General features: G+C 47.7%; 11 protein-coding genes across 11 annotated transcripts; 3 read left to right on the forward strand and 8 right to left on the reverse strand.

The window, feature by feature from the left end:
* Window positions 1–543: 543 nt before the first annotated feature.
* Window positions 544–5,620, reverse strand: N7537_006473 (ABC transporter integral membrane type 1; the record flags this gene model as incomplete). The annotated part of the gene is made up of 9 exons (XM_056897530.1): window positions 544–1,141; window positions 1,191–1,277; window positions 1,341–1,956; window positions 2,953–3,115; window positions 3,180–4,135; window positions 4,198–4,477; window positions 4,535–4,761; window positions 4,824–5,352; window positions 5,414–5,620. 9 exons carry the CDS (start codon window positions 5,618–5,620, stop codon window positions 544–546), a joined length of 3,663 nt encoding a protein of 1,220 aa, XP_056753315.1.
* Window positions 5,621–6,651: 1,031 nt separating this feature from the next.
* Window positions 6,652–7,390, reverse strand: N7537_006474 (oxidase ustYa family protein; the record flags this gene model as incomplete). Its single annotated transcript, XM_056897531.1, has 4 exons — window positions 6,652–6,930; window positions 6,991–7,127; window positions 7,180–7,302; window positions 7,372–7,390. The coding sequence occupies 4 exons, from the start codon at window positions 7,388–7,390 to the stop codon at window positions 6,652–6,654; spliced, it is 558 nt and encodes a 185-aa protein (XP_056753316.1).
* Window positions 7,391–8,307: 917 nt separating this feature from the next.
* N7537_006475 (uncharacterized protein) lies at window positions 8,308–8,583 on the forward strand (the record flags this gene model as incomplete). Its single annotated transcript, XM_056897532.1, has 1 exon — window positions 8,308–8,583. The coding sequence occupies one exon, from the start codon at window positions 8,308–8,310 to the stop codon at window positions 8,581–8,583; it is 276 nt and encodes a 91-aa protein (XP_056753317.1).
* Window positions 8,584–10,546: 1,963 nt separating this feature from the next.
* On the forward strand, window positions 10,547–11,972 carry N7537_006476 (putative tetracycline transporter; the record flags this gene model as incomplete). The annotated part of the gene is made up of 2 exons (XM_056897533.1): window positions 10,547–10,615; window positions 10,680–11,972. 2 exons carry the CDS (start codon window positions 10,547–10,549, stop codon window positions 11,970–11,972), a joined length of 1,362 nt encoding a protein of 453 aa, XP_056753318.1.
* A 353-nt stretch (window positions 11,973–12,325) lies between these two features.
* N7537_006477 (uncharacterized protein) lies at window positions 12,326–13,382 on the reverse strand (the record flags this gene model as incomplete). The annotated part of the gene is made up of 2 exons (XM_056897534.1): window positions 12,326–13,053; window positions 13,118–13,382. 2 exons carry the CDS (start codon window positions 13,380–13,382, stop codon window positions 12,326–12,328), a joined length of 993 nt encoding a protein of 330 aa, XP_056753319.1.
* Window positions 13,383–13,660: 278 nt separating this feature from the next.
* N7537_006478 (WD40 repeat domain-containing protein) lies at window positions 13,661–16,568 on the reverse strand (the record flags this gene model as incomplete). Its single annotated transcript, XM_056897535.1, has 8 exons — window positions 13,661–14,314; window positions 14,367–14,662; window positions 14,719–14,850; window positions 14,908–15,042; window positions 15,092–16,044; window positions 16,103–16,254; window positions 16,309–16,466; window positions 16,529–16,568. 8 exons carry the CDS (start codon window positions 16,566–16,568, stop codon window positions 13,661–13,663), a joined length of 2,520 nt encoding a protein of 839 aa, XP_056753320.1.
* Window positions 16,569–16,835: 267 nt separating this feature from the next.
* On the reverse strand, window positions 16,836–18,770 carry ilv3C (putative dihydroxy-acid dehydratase; the record flags this gene model as incomplete). The annotated part of the gene is made up of 3 exons (XM_056897536.1): window positions 16,836–18,008; window positions 18,079–18,290; window positions 18,362–18,770. The coding sequence occupies 3 exons, from the start codon at window positions 18,768–18,770 to the stop codon at window positions 16,836–16,838; spliced, it is 1,794 nt and encodes a 597-aa protein (XP_056753321.1).
* Window positions 18,771–19,000: 230 nt separating this feature from the next.
* On the reverse strand, window positions 19,001–20,770 carry N7537_006480 (uncharacterized protein; the record flags this gene model as incomplete). Its single annotated transcript, XM_056897537.1, has 2 exons — window positions 19,001–20,468; window positions 20,520–20,770. The coding sequence occupies 2 exons, from the start codon at window positions 20,768–20,770 to the stop codon at window positions 19,001–19,003; spliced, it is 1,719 nt and encodes a 572-aa protein (XP_056753322.1).
* Window positions 20,771–21,301: 531 nt separating this feature from the next.
* yme2 (uncharacterized protein) lies at window positions 21,302–23,894 on the reverse strand (the record flags this gene model as incomplete). The annotated part of the gene is made up of 3 exons (XM_056897538.1): window positions 21,302–21,858; window positions 21,910–23,655; window positions 23,708–23,894. The coding sequence occupies 3 exons, from the start codon at window positions 23,892–23,894 to the stop codon at window positions 21,302–21,304; spliced, it is 2,490 nt and encodes an 829-aa protein (XP_056753323.1).
* Window positions 23,895–24,099: 205 nt separating this feature from the next.
* N7537_006482 (EMI1 family protein) lies at window positions 24,100–24,732 on the forward strand (the record flags this gene model as incomplete). The annotated part of the gene is made up of 1 exon (XM_056897539.1): window positions 24,100–24,732. The coding sequence occupies one exon, from the start codon at window positions 24,100–24,102 to the stop codon at window positions 24,730–24,732; it is 633 nt and encodes a 210-aa protein (XP_056753324.1).
* Window positions 24,733–25,392: 660 nt separating this feature from the next.
* N7537_006483 (uncharacterized protein) lies at window positions 25,393–25,947 on the reverse strand (the record flags this gene model as incomplete). Its single annotated transcript, XM_056897540.1, has 1 exon — window positions 25,393–25,947. One exon carries the CDS (start codon window positions 25,945–25,947, stop codon window positions 25,393–25,395), a length of 555 nt encoding a protein of 184 aa, XP_056753325.1.
* Window positions 25,948–26,348: the final 401 nt, after the last annotated feature.

The raw sequence follows: 26,348 nt of genomic DNA on the forward strand, positions 1-26,348 counted from the left end.
ATCATAATGAGTGCACCATTACTTTCTAGGATTTCCCCTAGATAACATTATCTTTCAGTATGGGCCAGTTTGATGTGACAGAACAAAGTTTACTACTTGAATAGGTGGGCAATAATCAATGGTAGATAATACTGCATCCGGTAATATATAAACGTAGTTATATGAGACCACTTAATGTGCTCGCGAAGGACCGATACGTATATCTAGGAAGCTAGGTAGTAGGTAAAGACTATAAATAATGTCAGCTAGAAATACCCCATCCCGACAATCATTTCCCCTCGCTTAGTGTATATAAGATCTATATATAGACCCACTCTACGAGCATGTATGGGTTATATAGTAACTACAACATAGTTTAATACTCTTTATAATACACTCTCATTTTACCACCTTACTCTATATAGTAAGCTTTTGGTATTAAGTCATACCAGTTCCTTCCTCTCCGTTCGACAGGAGACTTTGTCCCCTCATTCCTAGCCGTTACTAGGGCATAGAGAGAATCTCAACAGGTATGCATTGGTCTGAAGCTTTCATTCTACATTTCTATATTGTATTTGCCGAGTACAACTGCCAAAACATGCCCCGCCTACTCAAAAGCTCTTGCGGTGCTCCTAATTCAGGTACTGTACCGTGCTTCATGACCATGACCAGATCCGAGTCCATCACAGTATTGATTTGATGGGTAATTGAGATTATAGTCCGTCCTTTCAGCTTCTCACGAAGAAGCCCCGTGGCCAATCTCTCGGTATGCTCATCAAATCCAGCTGTAGGCTCATCCATGATGATGATCCTACCAGGAAATAGAATAGCACGGGCAATGCATAAAATCTGTCTTTGGCCATTGGACAGATTAGTTGTATCGATGTTCGCACTCAGGCCACCATGGTCTCGAATTTGATGCCAAAGTCCGACTTCCTTCAACGCAGATACCATCGCCGAATCATCGATAGTTGATGTTATTCCCAAGGCAAGGTTTTCACGGATTGAACCGGGAATAACCAATGGGGTTTGAGAAATTGGGACCAATGCAGAGTGAAGCTTCTCTCTGGGAAGAGTTGAGATATCGACACCGTCAATGAAGATTTCGCCAGACGTGATCGTTACGAGAGAGAAAAAGCAAGCAAGCAAAGAACTCTTTCCACTGGTCGAGTTTAGTCGTCACTCATTCATAAGGGCTTTGCTAGCCTTACCTTCCGGTTCTCCCACAAATACCTAGCTTCTGGCCGCCCTCTAGGCTAAATGAGACACTTTGCAATACAGGGGTGGAAACATGTCCCCTAGGAGCAATCTTAGTCCTTGGTTCAATTGACTTGCCACGAAGGTGATGTTCAAAGACTTACCCATATGACGCAGAAACCTTTCGAAATTCCACTCGACCTTCCCACGGCCAACCCTCTGGACAAGCTATCTCATTCCTAGCCGGTTGTAGTTGCAGGTCTGTCACAAATTGTTTGACTCTCACAATTGCCCCTAGAGAAGTCTCCAACTGTGTCCAGTTCGTGATTAAGGATGTCAATGTTGCGTTGAATGAAAGCAGGTTCACAAGAGCAACGCCGAGGGCTCCAGAGCTAGTCTTCTTGCTCACAAAAATAGCCAATGTAACTAGAACGGTCGCAAGCCCCGCCATAAGGAGATCCAAAACAACCTGTAGCCACTGCTGAATGGAGTACATAGTGTAAAATGGCTTCTGGGACCTGTCGAGGAGCTCGGCATTTTGATGTGCAAATTCATGCTGCCAATGAAGTGCACGGATAGTCGTAAGACCCTCTATGGTTTCCAAGAATTGGGTGTAAAGGGGAGCCTTTGCTTCTAGATCAAGGAGTCTGATCTGCCGTGAAGTACGCAAGTAGAAAGCTTGGATTGTCCATACTGCCATAATGCAGAAGGGGATTACGACAGACATGTAGCCTGATCCAGTAGCTATCAAGGCGCCTTGTGCGATACAAGTCAAAACGTCTGCTCAAGAGTCAGTACTTGTGATTAAACGACTTTGAAGGATCGGAGACCACGAACTCTGAAGACTTATGCCGAATGCAACAGGAAGCTGCATGTCAAGAAGTGACATGTCCTGGCTAAATCTAGAAGCAATCAGTATCCATTGAAAATGAAATTTAGTGGCGTCTCACAGATGTCTTACCTATTGATGAGATTACCTGTATCTATCCGAGCCACGCTAGGCCAAGGTGCCCTAGAAAGCTCTTCAGTAAGAACTTCAGACCTATATCTGGTGCGTCTTGGTCTCTCACCTCATGACCGCGTCAAGAAAAATTCTATGTAGCTGGACAGCTGACCTGGGAACGGCCCAGACAAAAAAGAATCTAAGAGCGTGAGAAACCTCTACGAACATGAGCAGAGTGCGTTAAACATACCCGATAAAAGCGGCTATCGCAATGATGGCGATAGACGATATACCGACGTAGGAACCGAGATATATATAATTCTTTTGGGGGGCTGAGCCACACCACCAGCTCAGTATAACCTCTGCAATGAATATTTAGCAACTATTTCTCTGGATACACGGAGATACTCACGCGGAAAGGAAATGCAGAACACGAATAGAGATGCGAATACTACCGTTAACCCAAATACCCACCATCCAAACGATCTGATATAGTAGGTATAGAGCGAGATGTCCCTCCCACCTCGGGGTGTATTAGGAACTATATCTCTTTGAGTCTCTCCGGCTTTTTGCTTCATTTCCTGTACTCCCTTGAGCCTGGAAACACTCTCTTCGCTTTCTTCGATACTATTGTCTTCGGTGCTTATTAAAGAAAGTCTCTGTATGTACTCATTGTTCTTCACCAGTTCTTCGAAACGCCCTTGAGCTTCCACGCGACCATCTTTTGAAAGAACAATCAGATTGTCCGCTTCTTTCAAATGTTGCACTATTGATGCAAAAAAAAAAAAAAAAGCCATCAGCGCCGCAATTGTTTATGAGCATATTAGACTCACCTGCTGTTGTCACAAGAATGGTAGCCATACCGATCCTTCTGGCCAGGCCAGCACGACCGAGCACTTGTTGGAAGACTATCCTCGATGTCACTGTATCCAAGGGGCCAAAACAGTCATCTAAAACCAGTAAAGATGGCCTCGCGTAGATTGCTCTGGCCAAAGCCTAAATCCACGCAAATTAGTAGCTAGGAAAAAAAAGCCAAGAGAATTTTTATCGGTATATTTACCACTCGCTGCTTCTGTCCTCCACTTAGCTGAGCTCCTGAGCTCCCAGCTACTGTGTCTAGTCCGAGAGGAAGTGTTGTGGCTTCAATATCCAGGTCACAAGCATATAGCACCTCTTCGAGCCATTTCTCGTCAGCGTGTGATTCCCCGATGATGTTCGCTTTTAGTGTGCCATTGAATATCCACGGATTTTGCTTGCAATACGCCACCTTGACCGAACTAACGGACAGACTCCCTTCTCTTAGATACATTTCGCCAAGTATTGCTTCGAGTAAGGATGACTTGCCGGAGCCAATAGGGCCAGTCACCGCTGTATATGAAGCATACTGTATCTTCAGTGTTATCCCATCAAGAATTGCTGGATTATCCAGGCCCAAGCTGAAGCTACAGTCAGCCATACAAACAAGGGGCTGGGACTGAGCCGATACTGAGTTAAGCTTCGTTCCTGAAACGTTCTCAGGTGCTACCCATTCACTCTCTACTAGGACCTCATTCGCTCGGCTGTCCTTGTAAAGAAATTCTTGGATCCGATCAAAACAGCCAGTAGCGGATGTGAATCTCGTCCATGCGACCGATAATAACACCACGGGGGTTGTCAGAAGGGAAATTAAGGATAAAGACGTGAACACAATATCAGTGCTAGGTGTCTCTAGCCTAAGCTTCAGCTGTGTAGCGGCATACACGGCTATTGTCACAGCGGGAGTGATAGCAGTCGATAGCGCGCTCAAAACATTCACACCGACAATCATTGATCGATAGGGCTTAGATTGACGTAGTTCCAATTCGCGAAGTTTGTGTATCTTAAGTCCTATATCGGACTCGACACCGAACATTTTGATCTGTCTCAGTTCTTTGAGTATCACCGAAGTGAAACTGACTCTCTCTTGAACAGCTTGCACCCAAATCTTTTGCCATTGCCGCATTCGAGGTGCGAGATAGGAGGACCCTAGTACGCTCACTTTTTTTTTGGTCAGTCTTCTATTTCTATATTTTTTTATCGCTGAGTTTGCAAGAACCTACCCAAAGTAACAGCCAGAGCGGCGGCCGAGGGGTATCCAACGGATCTGCTTAGAAGCACAAGCGCAATCACGATCTCTACCGGTGATGCCCAGAGCTCGTGGAAGTTCAACAGCCCGGCGACAACCCGATCAACGTCGGTGCTCATTAAGGTGGTCGAACGTGTCTCTTGACATCGACCGGAAGTTTGGCGAAGGGTCTTCACATATATCATCGTAACTAACGATCTACGAGTCATAGTGATCATACGAATAACTTGACGCTTGAACAAAGCAGTGCTTACCTAGAATGTTCAGCAATCGAGGGAATCGATCCAGTGAGGGACGTGTGGACTACTTACTGCTATCCCTACGTAAATTAACACTGTCGCACCGATGAAGCCATATTTGACCCCGGATACCTCACTGGAGTCGTTGTCGGACACGTAATTGATGAGGTCGTTAATGAGAAAGGGCTGGGCAAACTTGAACCCAATCAAACAAAGGCGAGGGGCGACAGCCGCTGCTACCGTCCATTTCAAGTCGTAAATGATATTACGGAAAAGTGCTAGCCGTCGAGTGGGTTTCTCTGGCAGTCATGAGTCAGTCTCCAATTCTATTAATCCAAATCATCCAAGTCAACTTTGTTACCTTTCCATTGCTGATCACCGCGGGAAATGAGAGACTTAGTCAAGAGTTTCTCATCTAGTGGATAGAGATCGTCGAGGGATAGCTCGTCTCGGAAGCCACTTATAAACAGCCCGTTAAGCCACCAGTAGGTACTCTGACTGAAGATCCCGGTGAAACTTTCTGGAGAAATACGGCCGTTTTGGGGGCTTAGAGTGTCTCTGTTCTCGCTCGTCTCCAATACGAGCAACAGGGACCGGACCACGAGAGCAGCAGTGGCTGTCGCCGCGAGAGAGTAGCTTATAGGATGGAACAACCACAAAGTCCGTACTTGCGCAATTTCAAATATGATGCTCCCCAGAAGATATAGGCAGATCAAACTCGAAGGCTTTAGGGAACGTGCATGGTCATAGTGCGAAAGTAGTAACAGCGCCAGAGTGCTAATCATGCCCACCGTAGCGGACGCAACTGAGATCTTTGTTACCAGAAACTGCGGTAAACACCATAAAATAAGGAGAACGATCTTCAGCGCCAGCATTAGCGTATAGAACATCTATATAACATCAGCTGCAAGCTTCTTGGAGAGCTCTAGGAAAGCGAAAATGGAGACCGACCATCTTGTAAGAGCTAACCGCCCCGCGGCGTATCTCTTTCCGCTCCCCGCGAATAAAATACCACCGACAAAAGCATAGAATGAGGAATGACAGATCGGGAACTAAAGCGAGGATTCCCTGCTCGAAGAGTAGTGTAAAGTCGAAGTCGCGACGACAAGGCGACACTCTTGGACCGAAGTGAGTATCAGCAGAGATATCACACTGCATCTTCGCTTTTTTTGGTGCACGCGAACAAGATGAGTTAGTAGAGATGGAGGGAAAAGCATTACGCAGGTAGAAAATCCAGGGAATATGTGATAGAGGCTGAAAATATCCTCTGTGCTGAAGGTGTGATTGCGGCGCCCTACGTGTCTGGCAAAAGCACCAACCCCTGGCTGATTAGATTGGCTGTGAGCGTTGCGATAAGCTAGTCGACGCCAGCTGATGTCGAAAACGACGCTGGCTGCGCCCAAATTCATTAACTGACTATTTCCCTGCTTTTGCCTCAGTACTCCGTACTGGCTCCTTGATCGGGACAATAGACATGCGTGACAAAGGGCATATGTATTTTACATGCGAGTGGATTACCCCCAAACACATAGTAAATGTGATATATTCTACATTTATATACCAAGAACCATGTTCTTACTTTATCTCCTTATTTGCCGATGGTTATTTAAGACTCATTGGCACCATTTCTCAATTTCAAGAAAGTAGAACGCTAGAGTCACAACGCAAAAGTGTAAACACCCCAGATCCTGCCGGTTAAATATTCACCAATAAAAGGCCATGGGGTAGTAGGCGGTATGCTGGTTTCGGAAGGCGGTAGTAGAGGGGTGCTAACACTTTTGCGGAGTCACTATACAACATATATTATCTATCGTTGTTGAGATATCAAGTTGTAATTTATCGCATTCACTATGTATTTGGGGGGTGATCCACCCGCTTGTGAATACATGAAGCAAGGAATCAGGTTTGTAAGAAATTTAGTTAACTATCCGACTAGCGAGGCGCCCCTCGTTGACATGTCCACTAAAGCACCCTCCTGGAGCTGTACCAAAAATCTGTAGTCTGTGGACGCCTCGTTATGGGTATGAATGGAATAGCACGTCTTTCTCGGTAAGCATGTTCAATTGAAACCTGGCTGATCATCCGCAGGCCAAGGCGGCATGGCATGCAGGGCTAGATCAAGCCACGCCGGCATTAGCCGGTGCAATTTACACCATTCTACCCTTCCACGGGGCACTATCTAGGGAAGGCTAAGCCTCCTCTGTACATATGGCGTGTATCTCCATCCACTCAGTCAATTTATCGAACCGGCGACATTTGTGGTGCGTCGAGAAATCTGCCTCGGCCCCAAGCGGCTTGGAGTCGTCCAGCCGCACCAGCACAGGTGTCACGTCCCCTGCACACATGAGATGAATTCGTAGCGTCTCAATGCAGTGGTCGACATGTGTTCTTGACATTTCCGGGGATTTTTGAAACCCCTCCGGTGGCACTTCGTAGGAGTCAAGGTACGTGTACTGTCGAATCATGTTCTAACACGACAAATTCGTTCCTATTAGCTATATTTATCAAACTGATCCTTATCCACATACCAGACAATGCAGCTGATGAAACACTTCTACATTAGCTTCGGCGCCTCCGCCATATTGCGTGGGTGTCTGCTTCCAATTTGTATCCACCGACCGATTGAGTGAGGATAACTTGTTCACCGGAACGTTGATATCGTGTTCTAAGTGTTTTCAGAAGCTTGTTCAAAGTATAGGATTAAATACAATACTTACGTCTCCAAAGACGATCCCATGCGAGTTCTAGCTCTGGAGTTGGTGAACCCCGGTAAATGGACTCCTGATGGAAGTTGTTCGCCCAGTCGACCTCGTAATATTCCACTGCCTCTAGTAATGGGGCTAAAAGGTTGCGATTAGCAGATATTTCATAGACATCAGAATATCTAAGCCGAGAAACTTGAAACCCACAGTAAGATGATAATCGCATTGCACATTTCCGATCACTGGGTGCAAGAATGGTGAGCAATGCAGCAAACAGCACACATGCCCCTCCAAATAATGCAATTGAAATGGCCATGAAGACTTGGGGTCGGCAACATTGTCTATTGGTGGTCGATTTTTGTACCTCCATGAGAGGTGAATCCTGTTGCTCTTCATATTCTTCTGGACAGGGTTCTTCTTGAGATTGAGAAACTCTCATGTAAGCTGATATGGCGACCATCTCGACTTCTGTTCAAAAGGTAGATAGATGCTCTTGGATTATGGTGAGTTCAGTGGACTTTTGAGAAGGGTTTGGAATAAGGTCAAAGAAAGGACTGACAGATTCTGGCGATTCTCATTCACGACTCCTAAGGCCTGAAATAGACTCGTATTTAATACAACACCTAGAGTGGTCTGCCGGCCTCATTTGGCCAGGGTCATAGGTGTAAGACTGATCACAGTTTTTCCGCCTGACATACACATAATCTACCTTATCGGGGAAAATTCGTAACCTGACCTTAGTCTCACAACCGAGCGATCTATGGACGTATCTTGTAAGTGGGAAAGCCTTTGTTTCTACCTCTTAGGGGCCATGAATCCATGTTTGTTGATATTGATACTCATGCACTGTTACCCTCATTTCCATAATAGTGGTCGTGCTCAAGAAAACATCCCTGTGATGATAATGATATCCCTACAATTGACGACATATTCTGTTTTTAAGTCGCATCACGACGGCAAACGCGGCATTATCTATATGGAAATTGGTAGAATGGCTAGCTGCTAGCCTCATAGTTCTTAGTTACGAGGAATCATTGGTGGAATATCAACTTCTGTCTGGTTATGAGTTCGTAGATTGCTTGAGTAAGCGTAATTGCTGCTGGGCATTCAGAGACACGAGTTCTTCTCTCAAGCTCTATAAATATGGGCTGTTTTCCCGCTCTATTATCCCTAAGAACGTTTCCTTTTCCATTCAGTTTACAGTCATCCCGAAGTCCACCGTTTCAGTCTCATATTATCAAAATAAGATTCTCGTCTGCTTTATTTGTTGCACTTTCTGCATCTTTGGCGGTTGCAGTTCCTGTTAGCTCGGGGACTGAAGCAGCCGCCGAATGGTTCGACAAGGCCTACTCCGAGAAGCGTTCTCCCAAGGAGGATGCTGCTGCTGAGTGGTTCGACAAGGCTTATGAGTCGAATTAAATCACAGAGTATGTTGGTTCCTTCTCAAAGGCTTTTCACTAGAATTGGTCGCTAATCCTGAGTACAAGAGAGTAGGGCTCGGCTTTTAGGTATTGCGCAATATTGTCGAGTCGTTCAATTTGATGATCAGTTACGACAAAGAGCGTTTGCGAGAGGTCGAGGGTCTTCCATGGATATGGCCCCTCTCGTCTATGTTGTATGGAAAGCATTTATGCAATTTGAGATTTCTTGTTTTACTCTTCAAGCCGCCCATTAGATGCCTATTGCTTAACAGCCAAAGATAGACAAATCAGTATGTATACCGAGCTACCTAACACTAAGTGAGGCATGAATACATAGCCGGGATTTTTCATTCTAGCGATCTTCAAATTCGTCATCAGTATCTTTGCAGAAAGGCAGCGCGGGATGTAGTCTTCCAGTGGCCAATTCTATCTGTACGCTAGTTAGCGAAAGGCGCTATATGGCCCAGGCGTTGCTGCAGATTCATTATAAGCTGCGAAAACTTGTATCAATTGTCAGGAAGTGGGAGATATAACCCATTTAGTATCTGAAGAACATACTCTCTTCAACCTTCGATCTCACCTCACGGACCCAAATCTTCAAGTTCTTACGCATGACACCCACATCATCCTAAGCTAAAGGTTCGTGCACGCGATTTCAAATCCGAGGAGATAGTAGAATGGCCGCGCTCAGTATGTAGAGGTCGAGGCTGCGGTACCTGAACAAATCCTGGGCCACGCTCCAGGTCAGATTCAGTTCCATACGCAGACCACCGGTGGTCATGCACAAATCCTGGATCAAGCACCAGGTCGGGCCGTGGTGAGACGTTCCGCGCCCGCCCTCTAGCAAATGACAGGCACCACCATTACCGAATTCAAGATGAGCCGAGGAAGCCAAGTTGTGTCCTCAACTTTTACACGAAATTGTGCACTCTCTGTCCATTCCTAGTTGGCATAGAAATGTCAGTATAGCTCACACTTCTTAGGGATTGTATGCTCCCTTTGTGTTAATGGAAGGGAAGGAGAGCGCACTGCTTCGCTTGAGGGAGACTCGGCGTCCCTCCATTTTTTCTTTATCGATTTTAATTCTTGTTATCAACCTTGCTTTCTATTGGTTTTGGTCAGACTTTTATGAGGTAGAAGAAAAGGCGGGAGAGGATAAGAAAACCGGATAGTTAGGCGCTTAAAAATAGAGAGAAAATCGTGGACAATACCAGGATAGACTAGATAGACCTAGCTAGCTAGGCGCTTAGAAGGAAGCAGTACCCCTCAAATGCTAACGCGGTATAGAGTAGGGGTTTTGGCCCTTTCGACATTGCTATCTTAGCCTTAACTGAAGATCCTTAAGCTATTGTATGCTTAGGTATGGGATGAATTAGAGTTACGGCACCTAGAGTATCTCTCTGAGACGATACCGCATCGGGTAGAAGCTATTATTGAGAGCCAGAGGTGGTATATAGCGTACTAGATCTCATAGTATGAATTCATGGAGGTTTTATAGTTACCGGTAGAAAATTATATAATCAAGGGAGTGTGGGGCCAGGTGTTGTTAAGACGTTTGGCGTAGTCACTGTAACCAGTTAGTATATAGCTCGGGTTAGCGTACTGTAATGCTATTACAAAAGACCGAATCAAAACTGGTTAACTATGTTGTATACAGAGCAATTATGTATGACCTAATGAAAATAACCGAATACACCTGAAAGGCACTTTGAATATGCGTATTCGTTTATTACTAGCGCGTTCTTGGATGAAACCCGTTTTCAGGGCCAGGCGCTAAACCACGATAGGAAATGAATACCTGCGCCCGGTGGAGCTCCTGGCGTATTCAATCTAATTAAAAATAATCTTTGTACTCTACTCTTTGTACAAGTGTCAACTTCTCGATATTCTTGTCATTCCGCACATTGTTTGCTTCTGGACTCTTCCTTACATCTTCTATTGTATATACGGCGCCAGCAATAATGGCCATCGCTGGCGCCCAACGAAAGGAGGTGCTGAAGGTGTTGATACTATCGCTGCTGTTAGATTTGGTAAGACTAAGCTAGCCCCTCTAAGCCAACAATCACGTTTACTTAAAACTAACAGTGCCTGTAGATCTCCTTTACATTTATTCTGCCCCTCTTCCCTTCGCTGCTGTCGTTCTATCGCGCGCAAGATCCGTCCCCGGATTCCCTCCTCAACCGCATCTTCCACTACCTAAACGCCTACAAAAATTCCTTCGCACGCCCCATTGACTCGCGCTATGACATCGTACTCCTCGGCGGAGCCCTTGGCTCTTTGTTCTCCCTCCTCCAAGCCTTCGCCGCACCCGTTATAGGCCGCCTATCTGACCGCCATGGCCGCCGTCGCGCCCTGCTCACCTCCATGCTAGGTAACCTTTTGAGTGTCGCGCTGTGGGTGTCAGCTACGGACTTCCGCATGTTCCTCGCTAGTCGTATTGTTGGTGGCCTGAGCGAAGCAAATGTGCAAATGGCCAACGCCATAGTGGCAGATATCACAGACGAGGAGCGCCGCGGCTCCTCTATGGCACTGATCGGGGCCTGTTTCAGTGTTGCATTCACATTTGGGCCAGCGCTGGGTGCGGCACTCAGTAGTATTGATATGGTTTCCGAGAACCCGTTCATTATCGCTGCAATTGTGTCCTTTGTTCTAATCTTTATTGAAACCGTGTATCTTTGGACCTGTTTGCCCGAGACGCATCCCCGCTTGACGACGCTTCACAAGGAGGGCGAGACTAACTCTGCAAAGAATAATGCTGTGCCGAGTAAGAAGACAGAAGAGAAGAGCAGTGCCGCCACTAAACGCACCCATACAAACAACCCGGCCCTCCTCAATGCTCTCCACTTCCTCTTCCTACTCCCCTTCTCCGGTCTGGAGTTCTCCCTCCCTTTCTTGACTACAACACTCTACGCGGGATCAGCCACAACAGCCAGCCCGGCCGCATTGAACGGACGTCTCTTGTCCCTGATGGGCTTGGTCGCCTCCCTCCTTCAGGGTACGCTGGTGCGCCGTCTCCCGCCGCTCGTCACCCTCCGAGCCGGTGTCCTGGCCTGTACCATCTCATTCTTCTGTCTTGCTCGCGTTTCTTCGCCCTCAGGTCTCTATGCTGCCGGTGCTCTGCTAGCGATAACAACCGCTACGGTTGTCACGTCACTCAACAGCCTGGGCAGCTTCGAGGCGCAAGATGCAGATCGCGGGGCGGTTATGGGTCGTTTGCGGGGTTGGGGACAGGCCGGTAGGGCAGCCGGTCCTATTGTGTTCTGCTCTCTGTTTTGGTGGGCTGGCCGTGAGGCTGCTTATACCGCTGGCGGGTTTGCCATGTGTGTCGTTACACTGGCGGTTTTCGGCTTTTTGAAGTCACCGGCTCTGCACAAAAAGACCGAGTAATGTGCATAGGTACATAAGAGGAAATTTTGCCTACAGAGTTACAGAAGGGCTGTTCCATTGTTTAAAATGTGATTTAATAGATTTCTGATTTGTTTAGTCTAGGGTATAATATACAGAAGAGTGGCGATAGTATGCCTCAAGGATGCCAGCAGACAAGGCCAAGTGAAAGAGTGGAGTTCAATGCCAAAATGGTACTTTGGCACTCACCAGATGCCGTTGCCCTGGTGCGCCCTGAACAAAAAGAAAGAAAAGAATACATAAACACAGCGGTCATTGTACATTCTTTCATTGCCTTTGGGATTTTTCATTTAATAGGAGATTCGCTCAAGGTGTGATTGCATATGAGGGTGCAGTCACGATCTCCGGCCATTACCAGAAGTAAACCCATGATTTTGACCAGTTGCCATGGCAAGTCCAGCGTTGACAGCCGGGTCCAACGAGCCACGTGCTTTGCCAATGAGCCAGTCAGTGAGAGTCACGAATTTAGCAGTCCGGTCCCAGCCGTCCGCTTCATTGGCATGCTCGATAGTATGAGTCAGGATGCGACCCTCCTCATCGAAAGAGAATATAAAGATACCGGTGAACTGCTCTTCTTTTGACAGTTTGAAAATAGGCTCTTCACCACCGAGAAGGACACTCAAGCCTTTGTTGGTGCCGTTTGTGGAAGCCGAGAGATGGCTATTTTGTGATGGGGCAGTTTTTGAGGTTGTAAAATTGGTACCTGAAGATGCTGGGCCATGGAAGGGGCGGCTATCTGTTCGTGGTTCGGTTTTCCATCGTACTAGTAGGCGCTCATCGCCGCAGTCGTGGTGGGTGCCGTGATGCGTGGGGTCGAGCAGCGTCCCGGCGCGTACGATCCTTTCGCTGAGAATTTGTAATTTAACGTTGCCAACTAACGGTACGCTACTCCATGCTACCGGGACAGTCCATAGTGCTGCGCGATAGAGTGTGCGTCCTTTGACAGTGGGGAGGTGTGGATGTGTGGATGGGAATAGGTGAAGATTAACACTCGGGGCAAGGATTTCGGTGGGCAAGGTGTTGTACAAGATGGTCGGTAAGAGGGGTGAGAGGGTTCGTAAAGCTTCAATAATTAGTTAGGCGGCTTTGTATTTTTTTTTTTTTAAAAAAAGGAAATGAGTACACACTTTTTCCGAGTTTCAAGGTTCTTTCATCTGGCGGTTTGTGATCGGTTCTCCGAGGGCCTTCCCCATGCTCCCTCTGCACCCAAGCCGGAGAGAAGTATGTGATTGGTAAAGGCGTAGTTGAGGCTGGAGGTAACCAGGGCTCATTGAGAAGGCCATGACGAAGTTGCGCCAGTCGTTGTCGCGAAACCGAAGCAAAAAGCCGGCCAGAGATAAGGCTTTTCGGCTGATTAGGAAGAGACTTGCGCAGAGAGACCAGCTTCGGCATTCTGCATTTCAAAAGCAGTTTGATTTTAATATGTTGTCAAGCCATGTAGATGTGAAGGTTGAAGTTGCTCGGAGTCGCGGAGTCGGGGGAGTCGGGGGGAAAATGACGTTGCAGGAACCAATCAGGATGCTCTGGGATACAATTTTATACTTACATGTATCTTCACCACTCACTACATTTGTACAACCTAATAACTACATATGTAACGCATTTACAGGTCTATATATCTACAGGGCTGATCTGTGGGAACTAATTCCAAAGTATCATTCATAATCCCCTCAAGCCAGTTCATCATCGTCTCCCATTCCCATGACACGTCGTTCAGCCAGCTCGCGGATCTTGTCCTCTAGAACACCACGTCCATAACGCTGTGCAATCTTAGCGGCCGCCTCGAGCATCTTACCGTTGCGGTCTGTCATCAAGGCCACCAGCTCTAGCGCCTTCATACCACGCTCCTCGCCCTCTCTGCATTCAATGGCCAGCATCTGCAGCAAGTTCTTATCCAAATCGAGCTCCCTCCGCGCCAAATCAGAACGCTGACTTGCCGTCGCATTGGTCGACGAGAGAAGGTCACGGAAGAGCGACAAAAGTACGTTTCCACGTACGAAGGATTCCTCGAAGCGGGCACCTTCGGCTCCCGTGTCTTCGGATTCGCTAGAGTCCTTTGGAAGAGAACTGGCAACCGGGACCTGGAAGTCGAATTCACTGAGTAGTGGCCGCGGGAAGTAAGGATTCTTGTCGCCACCCTTGAGAATGATACAGTGGAACTTGTCTTGTGCGACAGCTACTGGCCAGTATGTCTCTTCTTTCCGTCCTCCCGCGAGACGTGCCATTTGCTTCGTGTCCAGGAGTGGTACCCACCGGGCTTGGCCGGGTGTGCGCCAGTGTTGCAGAACCAGTAGGACGCCAGTCGAGTCATAGATACAAGGATCCTAAGAAGATGGTTAACTCCATATTCAACTCTTCTGTTCAGATGGGGCTCACCCCATTATCGGAGAAGAAAACACTCTGTAGTGAAGCCCCTTCCGGAAGGGCGACAGTGTCTTCGTTTTGGCAAATTTCGTCGCGTTTGACATTCTCCACCGTGTATCGTAAGGTCGTGTGGCCATCAATCCCTATAGGGCCGTTCCCGATACTCATAATGTAGTCACGCCAGGCCGCACAAGTCACGGCTTGGCTCTTCTGTCGATACACCTTAAAAGGAGCTCCAAAGAGCGTGTACACTCGAACATAGTCCTTTGATGTCACAACGACAATGTATGAATCACTGAGTGCCAGAGCTGATAACGAGCATTAGTGGAATGGATAGATTGAGTATAGTGAGTTCAAGTATCACCTCGAATTTGTTCTCCCTCGGGCAATTCAGTCCGCCAGTCCGCTCGCGTAGTCCACGTCTCGTGTGGCCGGTAGAAGATAGCGGCTCGACTACCATTCGAAGGGTTATTGGCAAAAAGTGTTCCATTGTCATCTATACTTGATCAGTCAAAAGTGCAACACAAAAAGACAAGATAAGTGGGAAACTCACTTAGACAAGCCTTGTCGTACATATATGGATCAGTGAAGTGGAAGTCTCGGTGAGCTTCTCGGTCATAGAATTCCACAGTAACAGTGTGATGTGTCTCTTGGTCAACCGTCCAGACAGCCCCCGTCAAGTTCAGGCCTGGCCAAGTTAGCAAGTCAATTTCAATGAAGTTGGAACAAAAACATACAGAGATATCTCCTACTCCCAGCCCAAGGCGTGCTACCGGGTTGAATAGGCGGGTGGGCCTTGGGCTTCTCGAAGCCAGAGTAAAGGCGCTTATTGCTAGTGCCACCGAGATCATCAAGATGATCATTCGGCCGCTTGCCATACAGATTTAGCTCCTCATCGGCATAGCCAGCCCCATCATCATCCTCGACGAAATCCATCATCTGGTCATCTCCACCAAGAATATCATCCAACGAGTCTGGAGTTCCTCTTCTCGCGGCTCGCTGGATGGCCTCCTTCGACCGCTCCGCGAGTGTGGTTCGCCCAACATTGTTGGAGATCTCGCCCAGAGGCCCGGGGAGGATAGGAGCAGCCTGCAGCGGTTTCTGCAGCAGAGACTCATGATCCTTCGGCACAAAGTTATCGTAAATGAAAAGCTCTCCATCTGAAGTTGTGAATGAGAGAGAGTTCTTGGTCGGGTGCCAAGATAGGTTCACAACATTTCCAAAGTCGTAGCGCTGCAAGATCTTTTGTGTCTTTGCTTCCCATAGCACAATATATCCATCCGCCGCTGCAGATGCCAGAAGAGACCCATTCGGAGCCCAGCTCAAGGCTGTGATGTCGCCAGAATGACCGCCAGCGAATGTTTTCTCTTTCTTCCACTCCGAGGTTGAGTAAATAGAGATATCTCTGGTCACTTCCGCAGAAGCAAATGCAGTACCATCGGGATGCCACACTGCTCTCGATGTCGCCTCGGCATCTGGCTCCAGTCGTCTAATCACTCCATCGAGTTTGCGGATTAGTTCCGGCTCCTCTTCGTGCATGGAGTATATATAGAGGATTCCATCTGTTCCAGATACTGTCGCATATCGGCCACTGGGGTCGAATGTGACATGCTTCGTTCCTTTGGACTGTTCCCGGAGATACTTGACTTGCGTCATTTCGTCCACTTTGACGATCTTGACTGTTAGCTCACTAGTCCACCATTGTTAGCATCCAAACATATATCTAGCACAATCACTGCAAGACTTACTCGCTTGCTACCGCGACCCATTCCCCGTCTCTCGTCACTGCAATGTCCCTGACCGGCAAAGCGCATCGTACAAGCAAGTTTTGCATCTTGCCCGACATAATGTCGTACTTCCAGACTGTTCCATCCTCGGCACCCATGATGAAAGACCGATTCTAGCAATCCTGTCAGTTCCTTCGACGGATCCTGGATATTATGTTCCAACATACCGTAGCACCAATGCCGAAATGCGCGTCAACACCTTCGTCGATGGTCTTGGGCTCTCCATCTTCGCCGACCGCGTAGATACGAATTGCCGAGTTGGAACCACCAGTAATGATCCGTCGTCCGTCAGGTGTGTAGGCCAGTATCGTGGTGCCGGGCGTGTCTACGTGAAAGCCGTGTTGTCAGTAACTGTTGGAGTCTCCCCAGGTCATCAGGATGACTTACGGGCTGGGCGCCCCCGTGGGCGAAGAGAGTCGAAACTCATTGCAAACGAGACCTGACGTAGATAATTCAATCAAGTTGCAACTAGAAAGTCTGGAGCATCGTTCGATCTTAATCTGGTGGATCGCAAATGGCCAGGGATCTGCAAGGTCAGACGCGTTCGCGTTACGCGCTTTGATTGATTTAACCCAATTGGGCAATGGAATAGGGCTCAGGGCTCAGGGTAAGGGCCCCTTCCCCCAGACATTCCGAAGTTCGATTGATCAAAGGGTCATATTGTTTAATTTTGAACTTGTATCTGAAATAGATTTTACGTGCTGGCACCTCCAGCTGTTAAGAAATCAAAGTCTGCTCCCTCTTGTGCTTGATTCACCGATCGCTCATACAACCCGCGGTAGCCTCTCCTCTGCTTTCTTGCCTGTGTCACTCCTACAAGATTTTGCCTGCGTTTCTCGATTCGAGTCTGTAATACTGCCTCGGAAACTTCAAAGTGCAACTTTCTAGTCTCGATATCGCAAATAATCAAGTCTCCAGTCTCCACCACGCCAAATGGTGACTCTGGCAGCGCAGCCTCGGGCGAGATATGTAAGATAATGGTTCCGCCCGCGGTCCCTGACATTCGACCATCCGAAAGCCGTAGCATATCCTTAACTCCTGCTTCTGCTAACTTCTTTGGAATCGGTATAAGACCGGCCTCTGGCATACCTGGATTGCCAACCGGGCCGATGTTCTTTAGGACCAATACACTATCCTTCGTGACAACAAGGTTGGGATCATCGATCCGCTGGGCAAGGTCGGCCGAATTCTCAAACACTACAGCCGGTCCAGTGTGTGAAAGTAAGTGCCGATATTTTGATGCTGAGGCTTTGAGGACCGCTCCGTCTGGGGCAAGATTACCACGCAGAACAGCCAAGGATGATGCGGGAAACAAAGGGTCCGACATTGGCCGAATAATCTGTTGCGAAAAGGAAAGTTGCTTGGATTGAGATGCATCGAGGACCTCACCCAGAGTTTGCCCAGTAATTGTCACAGCAGATAAATGGAGCAAAGGCCGAAGCACCTGCAACAACGCCATCATGCCTCCTGCATTGTGGAAATCATTCATATAGTTATCTCCACTCGGCTTGAGATCAATCAGCAGCGGAGTTTTGTGGCCAATCTCCTCAATGGTATCTAAAGTGATGACTCCCTGCAGTTCCGGATGCCTGTTTACAATAGCGAGTAGGTGAACAACGGCATTTGTCGAACCCCCGATAGCCTGAAGCACTGTGATGGCATTCCAGAATGATTCCTTTGTCAAAATATCTTGTGGCTTTCTCTTAGACTTTGCAATTGCAACTGCATTTGCGCCAGTCTCCTCGGCAATTCGCAATCTTGCGGATGACACTGCTGGTGCAGTTGCGCCCCGAAGCGGCATCATACCCAGCGCAGCAGTCACACAAGCCATTGTACTAGCAGTTCCCATGACACCGCATGTTCCTATCTAAACCAGTAGCCATTCTGGTTAGCGACCTAAATGAACTTGTATCTAATGAGAATGAGTCTGCACATACCGTCGGAGCAAGCTCTTCGTTGATGGCCGAGATTTCCTCAACGTCAATTTCACCTGCTCGAAAAGCCGCCCAGTTGTTTCGGCAATCAGTACAGGCTCCGATACGCTGGCCGCGATGGCTTCCTGGCATCATTGGACCGGTGATCAGTGGTAGGATTGGCTTGTTGGCAGAGATGCCACCCATCAGCTGAGCAGGAACGGTTTTATCGCACCCTAAATTTTGTCAGCGACTATTCCCACATAAACAAGATGTCAATATTGAAAACAAAACTATTAAAACTCACCCCCGATCATTATACAAGCATCCAACGGCTGGGCACGTATCATCTCCTCCGTATCCATGCTCATAAGATTCCGCAAGAACATGCTGGTTGGATGCGAGAATGACTCGGCAACACTGATGGTAGGAAATTCTATCGCTAGCCCCCCGTTGAGTTGCACGCCGCGCTTGGCCGCCTCAATAAGCTGGGGCACATTGGCATGGCAGGGATTGAACCCCGAGAAAGTGTTGATGATACCCACGATGGGACGTGAAAGCGCATCTTCTGAATATCCGAGTGCCTTGATAAATACTTTGCGGAGGAAGAGGGAGAAATGAGCATCTCCATAGGATGTTAGACCCTGGCGAAGTCCAGATGTGGATGTGATTGGGGTTGTGAGATCGTAGTCCCCGTTGGGGTTCTGTTCATCCATTTTATTTTGTGCTTCGGTTTGAGTAACAATTCCACAAAGACTATGAAGGAACTAACTATAACGGCCTTAATTAGGCGACTTATATATTCCCTTTCTCTTAGTGGATGGTGTCATCGGTGCAAGGCCGATCCGGATATTAATCCGAGCCGAGCGAGGATACCTATGTGTCGAGTATAAAATTAAATTTATAAGGCTCTCTCTAGAATAAGATGCCATTGCTCTAATACAATCTATACCCTCAATCTCATCTTCACCCGCAGGTCCTTGGTCGGTCGGAAAGCCCCCCAGCTAGTCTTGTGCTTTGGAACTGAGAGGAATTCACCACTTGTGGGTTCAATCTCCCACAAGGCCACAATACCAGCAGTGAAAGTCAAGATAGCTCTCTCGGTGAAACCATTATTTGTCGACCCGTACAATCCGTCGGCAAAGGGGGCAAGGATGCTTGAATCAGCCACTTGTTTTCCCGTTGCAGGATCAGTCACGAGGAATCGTAGGGGATCATACTGCTCCGGATTTGAGAAGTATCGAGCATCATGGTAATGGGCACCATGGGGCACAATGATATCCTCGCCCTTTGCAATTTTGTATGTACGGGGCTCCGTTAGACCATAGGCGGCTTCTTCTGCAGACTCGGAAAGTGTCACATCAGACGCCAGCTTCTTGAACGAAATTCCTGCCGAATGAAGGCGCACAGTCTCATAGTAACACGCTCTGAATAGAGGGCAAGACGTAAGCACTTTTTCAATATCCAGAGAGAGACGAGGAGGTTCATCGAAGGGAAAACCGGTTTCCTCGCGAGTTGGTCTGGAAGCCACCACATAAGGGGCAATCTCTTTGCGGACTTGATCGAGAAGTGAAGGTTCGGCAAAGAGATGGGTAATTGTCCAAAAAGTGATCTTGGTCGTGTGTTCAATCAGATCATAATACAGAGACAAATGCCCCGCAGCACTGGCACCTGGAGATAGCTCCAATTTGCGGAAAGTCCGCATCCTATCTTTGACCAGTTCAGAGACATCATCAAGATCACGCAATTCAATGCCGGCGTCAATCCCATCGTCCCAAGCGGTAAAAGCTCGGTGGAAGACTGAAAAGATATGGCAAAGCCGATCACTAGCCGCGTGGCCTGCGGAAGCCGCTGGATGCGGGACCCAGCGAGGAGTGCCGGCAAACAATGTCACGAAGCAATCATCGAGTCGTCCAAGGTCTTCTGAGAGATTAGTGAAATTCTCCACGAACGACTCGCCCATCAGAAAAGTAGAAGTAACGTGAGCAATGAAATTGCTAACGAGTGCAAACAAATTGGCCTCGCAGACTGTCTGGTCCCCATTATCGGGAAGTTCAACTCCACTGGTTCCACGCTCCCAGGGATATTGGTCAACAATGCTCCGGCAGAAGCTCACCAGATTGGGCATCTCGCGTCGCACCAAACGGGTAATATTAGACGAAGCTTCGGTGACAAAAGCTTCTTCATTGAGAATGGTAGAAGCCTTGTCGCTAACTCCTTGGTGACGATCCAAATCCAGATTGCGGATGAGGCTGCGGTCGCCAAAGACGTTTTGCAGAGCTTGATCGAGCACCTGGTTGTGTGGCGTGGCAGCTTTGACAGATAAAACAGTCTTCATCATAGATGGAGAAGCCACAGCATTGTGCTGCACACCGCGAATGTAAATGCCAAACACAGGCTCATTCATAGACTCCCTATAACCTTATTAGCAGGTACCTAGAATGGCAATATAGTGAAAGACCAACCGAGTTCTTGTAAAGAAGGTGACATGATTCCATAAGAAGGCAGGGCCATGTCCAATCCAGGGAAACCAATAAGGTGCTAGTCGCACCGTCTGTGATTTTGAAGGGTCTCGCTCACGTCGACTTTGAAAGCCCGAGATAATCCGGGTTGTGATGCATACCAACACCACAACAGCAAAAACTGTTGACCAACTTACACCGAAATATTTCTCACGAACGGCCTGTATCAGACTCGAGGCTTCGTGTCTCTCCATTGTGGTTGAATCAATGTTGCCCAAAACAACCCCTGCCAGGCAAGATAGCACGGTTTTACAGCGCCAGCACCCACTCAAGGCCTCAGGGTAGATGATAGGGTATGACAGGCAATTTAAATTGATTCACTCCAGAGACTTTTCAACAATTAATATATATAGGTGAAGGGTGAAGGGACACGATGGCAAACGGAGGTGTCTTTTTCTGGCTGACTAAGCTCGAGTCTCTCAGTGGGCACTAGACCTGGGCAGCTGAGTTCTATCTTTGTTGAAATCATTTTCATTTTTGAATATTTTCAAAATAGACGGTGGTTTTGTTCTAATATAATGATGGGGGTTTATCAAATAATATTGTGAATAGTCGGATCAAAACTGACATCACTTGGTTCACGTTTATACTACAAGAGATCTATACCCATGATAAATTTGAAGTCATAGAGCAGGACTCAAAACAAAGAAAGGACTGGCTTCAGTATCATAGTGTTATTAGTAATGGTGTGATATTGAGATGAGATTAATACTGTAGCTAAAAGCTCAATTCTCCTTCTGCAAACCCTTTGACAAGGCAGCACTTTCACTCTCATACTTGAGAATCTTCGACTGCGATCCGTGAACTTTGCGCAGAAGCCATTCAATCCGCGAGGTTAGCTCCCAGGGGTGTTTTGGCAGCGAGCCAAGGACCTGTAACTCCTCCTCATACTTCGTGATACTTGAATTCTCGTTTCCAATGAGCTGTGAGAGAATTAAGAGATCAAGGCGGCCCTGCAGGGTCTTGTTCGCAACCAGACGTTGGAAAGCAGCGCGATACACGGGTTTGCCCGGCTTGATGTATCGTGGGAATCCTTTATCCGTCCCAATAGAGACGAGCTCTGCTTGCTCGAGTGCCCGGAGAGTGGCTTCGCCGTTGTCCTTGAATATATCGTCGAGGAGGACTTTGTTGTACAACAGGCTTCCATCCTTGGAATGGGCTATAGACTTGATCAGGTGCCACGCCTGCTCACGGGTCCATTGGGGTGCAATCGACTCTGTTCCGAGGATGAAGATCTTCAGAATTTCAGACGCCGACTGTTCAATAATACGGTCCACAGCAGCTATACAATGGTTAGTAAAATTCCCAAAATGAAAACCAAAGATAGACTTACCTTCGGGGCTCTCTCCAGCCTCAATGCGATGCGCCATAAACTCCAAATCAGTAACTCGACCACCCAGCATCTTGATACAGTAATCCAAGCCACGAAGTGTCTCTTTGCGCCTTGCATTCTGTTCATCGTCACCATCGCCTGCCTCTGCATCCAGATGACTCAACACGAAACGACGACCAACTTCGAGCGAGCAGTCACCCAAGGCAATTGTACGGAACACTTGATTAGGCATGGCTTTGCTCAATGGCTTTGCAAAAGAGGAATCAGTCGTCAAGAAGATGACATGAGCGATGTTTGCGGATGTCAGACCAGCCGCCCATTCAGTAAGTTTGTCGAGCACGACACTATCATCCGCGTCATAGAGGAAATTGTCAATTACAACGACAGGTCTCACCTCGGGATGAGCTTCCAGGTATTCATCTTCGGACATATTGAAATCTTTGTCCTCCTTTCGTCTACCTTCCAAGGCAACTCGTTTCATAGCGACACCAGTATTCTGCCAGATCTTGCTCAACTGCGCATCTAGCGTCTCCGAGAAGCCAGCTTTGGTGCCAATCATTCCTTGTGCGGCAAGGTCGATGAAGCTGCTGATGCTATTCATCCAAGAGAAGATTGGTCGGTAGCCGACCTGAGCGGCCGCTCGTGAAATTTTGGCTGTGTCGCCCCGAGAATCTTGAATTTGCTTGCAGTCAATGATGACCTTATACTTGTGCTCTTTCAGAGCTTGTTCCAAAACCAGCTCGCGTTTTCCTGAGCCCCGAGGACCATGGATAACAATGAAGGTCTCCGCGGTCTCTGTTAACCAGGCTCGCAGTTGTGCAATCTCTGCTTGTCGGTCCTCCCAGATAGCCGCTAGACCTCGCGGGTCCGACTTTCGCTTCCCAAATGGGAACATGCTCGCTTTGCTAGCTTGTTTGCGAACCCACTGCAGCACTGGATTCTCTTCATTCTGGAACGACGACTTGATTTTGAGCGTAATGAAGAACGTGCGGATCGGATCGAAGATGATCACCGTAATAGTAGCTATCAGTGCAGCTATAGCAGGGATCACTAGTCTCGGATGGTTCAAAATCCAATCCTTGATCATAAACAGCTTGATCTTGCGCTCGTAGTTGATCTTGAACCTTGTACCAGACTTGCCACCCCCAGCTTCTTCGGAGACAATAAATCCATGCATGCAATTTCTTGCCATCACGGCAAACCGGGGGCGCCCGAATCGCAGAATTGCATATCGTGGTTCGACCTTCGAATCTGAGGGCTGTGTTTGGATGTCCAGAAGTTTGCCGTAAGGTCGGAACATTGAGTATAAGGACTCTTGAGTTAATTCGACCGCTGAATTATCTGGGGACGTTGGCAAGAATTCCACCTTTAGGGTCTGACTTGGGATCCGATAGAGGTCTTCGATCCACGGCGTTCCGCGAACGAGGTCTATATCGACTTTCAAGATCGGATTGAACCAGGGCTTAATGGGATTGGTTTTCAAATGCTCGTTGATTGCATTTTGAATACTTTCGTTGCTGATGTCCGACTTGAGCGCATACTTCACGAATGCGCCTCCCTCCTTGTACCTTGTCACGACCTCTTTGATCTCCAGACCTAGGTCCTTAGGCAAGGCTCGTTGAACAATACGAGTAGGATCAGCTGCCGCTAGTCCTGGGTTGTTGACTCGTGTCAAAAATCCCTCGAGAGGCTGGATATGACTGAGGGGTCCCCGCAGCAGCCATTGTAATCGATGCGGAAATATGTCTAGAGCTAGTTAGTGCATAGACATGATAGCTTGCCATAACTTGGCGCTCACTATTGACATAGACAATCCCTTCATTTTCTCCTACTGAAATATGTCCCGACTGGACAGAAGATGTGCATCGTATCGTCGAGCGTCCCCAAAGTGGAGGTCTCCACACCTGGGAGGCATTGTCGCTGATACCAGAGCGTGTCGGAGACCAAAGGGCCAACGGACCTTTTGATAAGGGTTTCAATCTCATCCTGGCCATATACACATACCGAATAGAGCAAAAAACCAAAGTTGGAAGAGCGATCTAGTTGTTTAAATCGACTTCCCAAATTGATGACGTCGGTTTGTGACTGGTTATCGGAGTCACATGACATATTGATTACCGCGAAAAAGATAACCTCGCGATTTCAAGGTGTCGCGAGAGATCCACCAATTCTTTCCTCCTGCAAAACAAAATGGGCTGGCTGTGGGAATCAAGTCCCAAGGATGCTTCCAAGGATATCCCCAAGGATATCCCTTCCTCAATTCCTATGGAACCAGCAAAGCAGAATGCACCATCGAAGACCTTGACCCCCGACGAACAAGCCGACTTGGAATTCAACCAAATCCTGGCTGATCTCAGAGCCGAGGATGCGTCGCTCTCAAAACGAACAGGGCTGACCCCTGATGGCAATCCGTCGCCAGAATCCCAAACACCTTCATCACCCATCTCCCCCGAATCCCTCTACCAAGATACTATGTCCTGCCGCAATGCGTTCGACTACGCCTTCTTCTGCCAGTCTTTTGGAGGTCAATTTGTGAATGTTTATCGATATGGAGAGCTACGTTCATGCAGCGATCACTGGGATAATCTATGGCTGTGCATGAAGACCCGAACTTGGCCGGAAGATTTACGCAGGAGAGAGATCCGAGACCACAACCGGAAGAAGTCGATTAAGTACAAGACAGGCCCTAGCAGTGAGGATGTTTGGGATGTGCGGCTAGACCCAGCCAAAGACTCGTTCAAGGGAGACTTTGCTGCAATGTGGCAGGAGATGAAGGCTGAAGATGAAGCAGCGGAAAAACAGGCGGAACGGACGGCTTCATGATGTTCCTTGTTTCTCTCTTCTCTTCTTGTTACGATATGTAGATATACACCATTTTGTTTCATTTACTCATGTATAATATGATACTCTCCATTTCCCCTGTGTATCGGCGTTTGTTCGACGGTCATATGGAGGACTCCGCGGATTCGCATATAGCGCTTAGAGGCTGTTGTCTTTTACACTGTATGGTCTTATATGCTCGGTATTTCTCAGATATGTCTTTATGTGAGTTTTATAACTATGCCCTATGATCTATAAAATTATACTGAAGGGAAAGAACGATGTTGAAATAGATTGATTGACTCAAAACGCCTCAAGAAATGCTCGAGGAACGCTGCATAAATGAAGGACGTAAGATTATGACGTAAGATTATGAAACGTGTCAGCGAAGACCTAAAAGCCCATGGACACAGGAGACATGTCTCGGGATATCAAAGAGGAAATCCAAAACATACTTACCTTATATTCTTTCACACCATTGGGCACATACTGGGAAGCTGTGAGTAGCTGCCGTGCATGTAAAAGCTCAACTGCGAAGCAAGCTTGTAAGACCTCTTGTAAAACGCAATTCGATATGTTAGCATTCAGAAATTCGATAGAAGACAGGTAACGAAGGTGAGGTTCTCCAATTCTCTAGTTGCTCAATCCGAACTTCACTCTTTATTACTCTTCTGGTTCCTCCTTAATAGACTGGAGCCGGGTCTTAATGTGCCCCCTTACCCGACCTTCAATCTCCGCTATTCTTGCATTGACAGAACTTCTGCTGCCCGTGCTGCACGTAGAGGAGGCCCCACTGTCCATGGATAAAGTAGTGACCTTTCGCAGAGTCACAGTCTCAATCCCCGAATCGGCATCAAGGTTCAACTTCTTGCTGAGTCTCTTTACCTTAGGGCTAGCGGGATGATCAGCAGTGAGCTTGGCCATGGCAGCAGTGATATCAGCGATATCAGATGAACCGGACGCAACAGCTGGAGTAGATCGGCCGCTCAGGTCTCGGGGGCGAGAGGTGGGGGGTCTGGCGCGACCTCCGGCGCCTGTGGGGCTCTTCTGCATCTTTGTTCGAAGGGTACCCTCGACACTCCTACCCCGCCCGGATACTCGACCATCATTATAGTGGCGAATGGAACGTCGCTCGCCGTCGAGCTCGCGGTCAGTGATGAAGCCGTTTGGATTGAGATCATTCGCGGCCTTGATTGTCGTATTGGCCTCGTTGCCCATGTCTGCGATGGATAGGATTAGTGAATCTGTGAAATAGGTAAGCTAGATTAGATAAAACGAATGGATGGGATGGAGTGGTCCGAAAAAAATCAAGGGATATAAGGACAATTATATATAGTTTAGCCATCAAAGCCGGCCATGCAAGTTTAACAAGGGGAGGTTGCCACAGAATGAAGCACCAAGACATTGTTGACACTCTCCAGCTCTTTGTCCTTTAATACAAAGACATAGAGAGACTCAAAGAAAAAGCGAGTATTCAGCTTTATAGATGAATTTGAAATAATGATGGAGCATAGTCAGATTTGCAGAAAAGCTATGTACAGCAGGAATAGAGAGACCACCGAATGGCAGACGCTCCGAACACCTTGCAAACTTGAAAGAAGAAAAACAGATAAAAAACC

This window comes from Penicillium hordei, assembly GCF_028827395.1.
Source record: "Penicillium hordei strain IBT 12815 chromosome Unknown utg000003l_segment0_segment0, whole genome shotgun sequence".
NCBI lineage: Eukaryota > Fungi > Ascomycota > Eurotiomycetes > Eurotiales > Aspergillaceae > Penicillium > Penicillium hordei.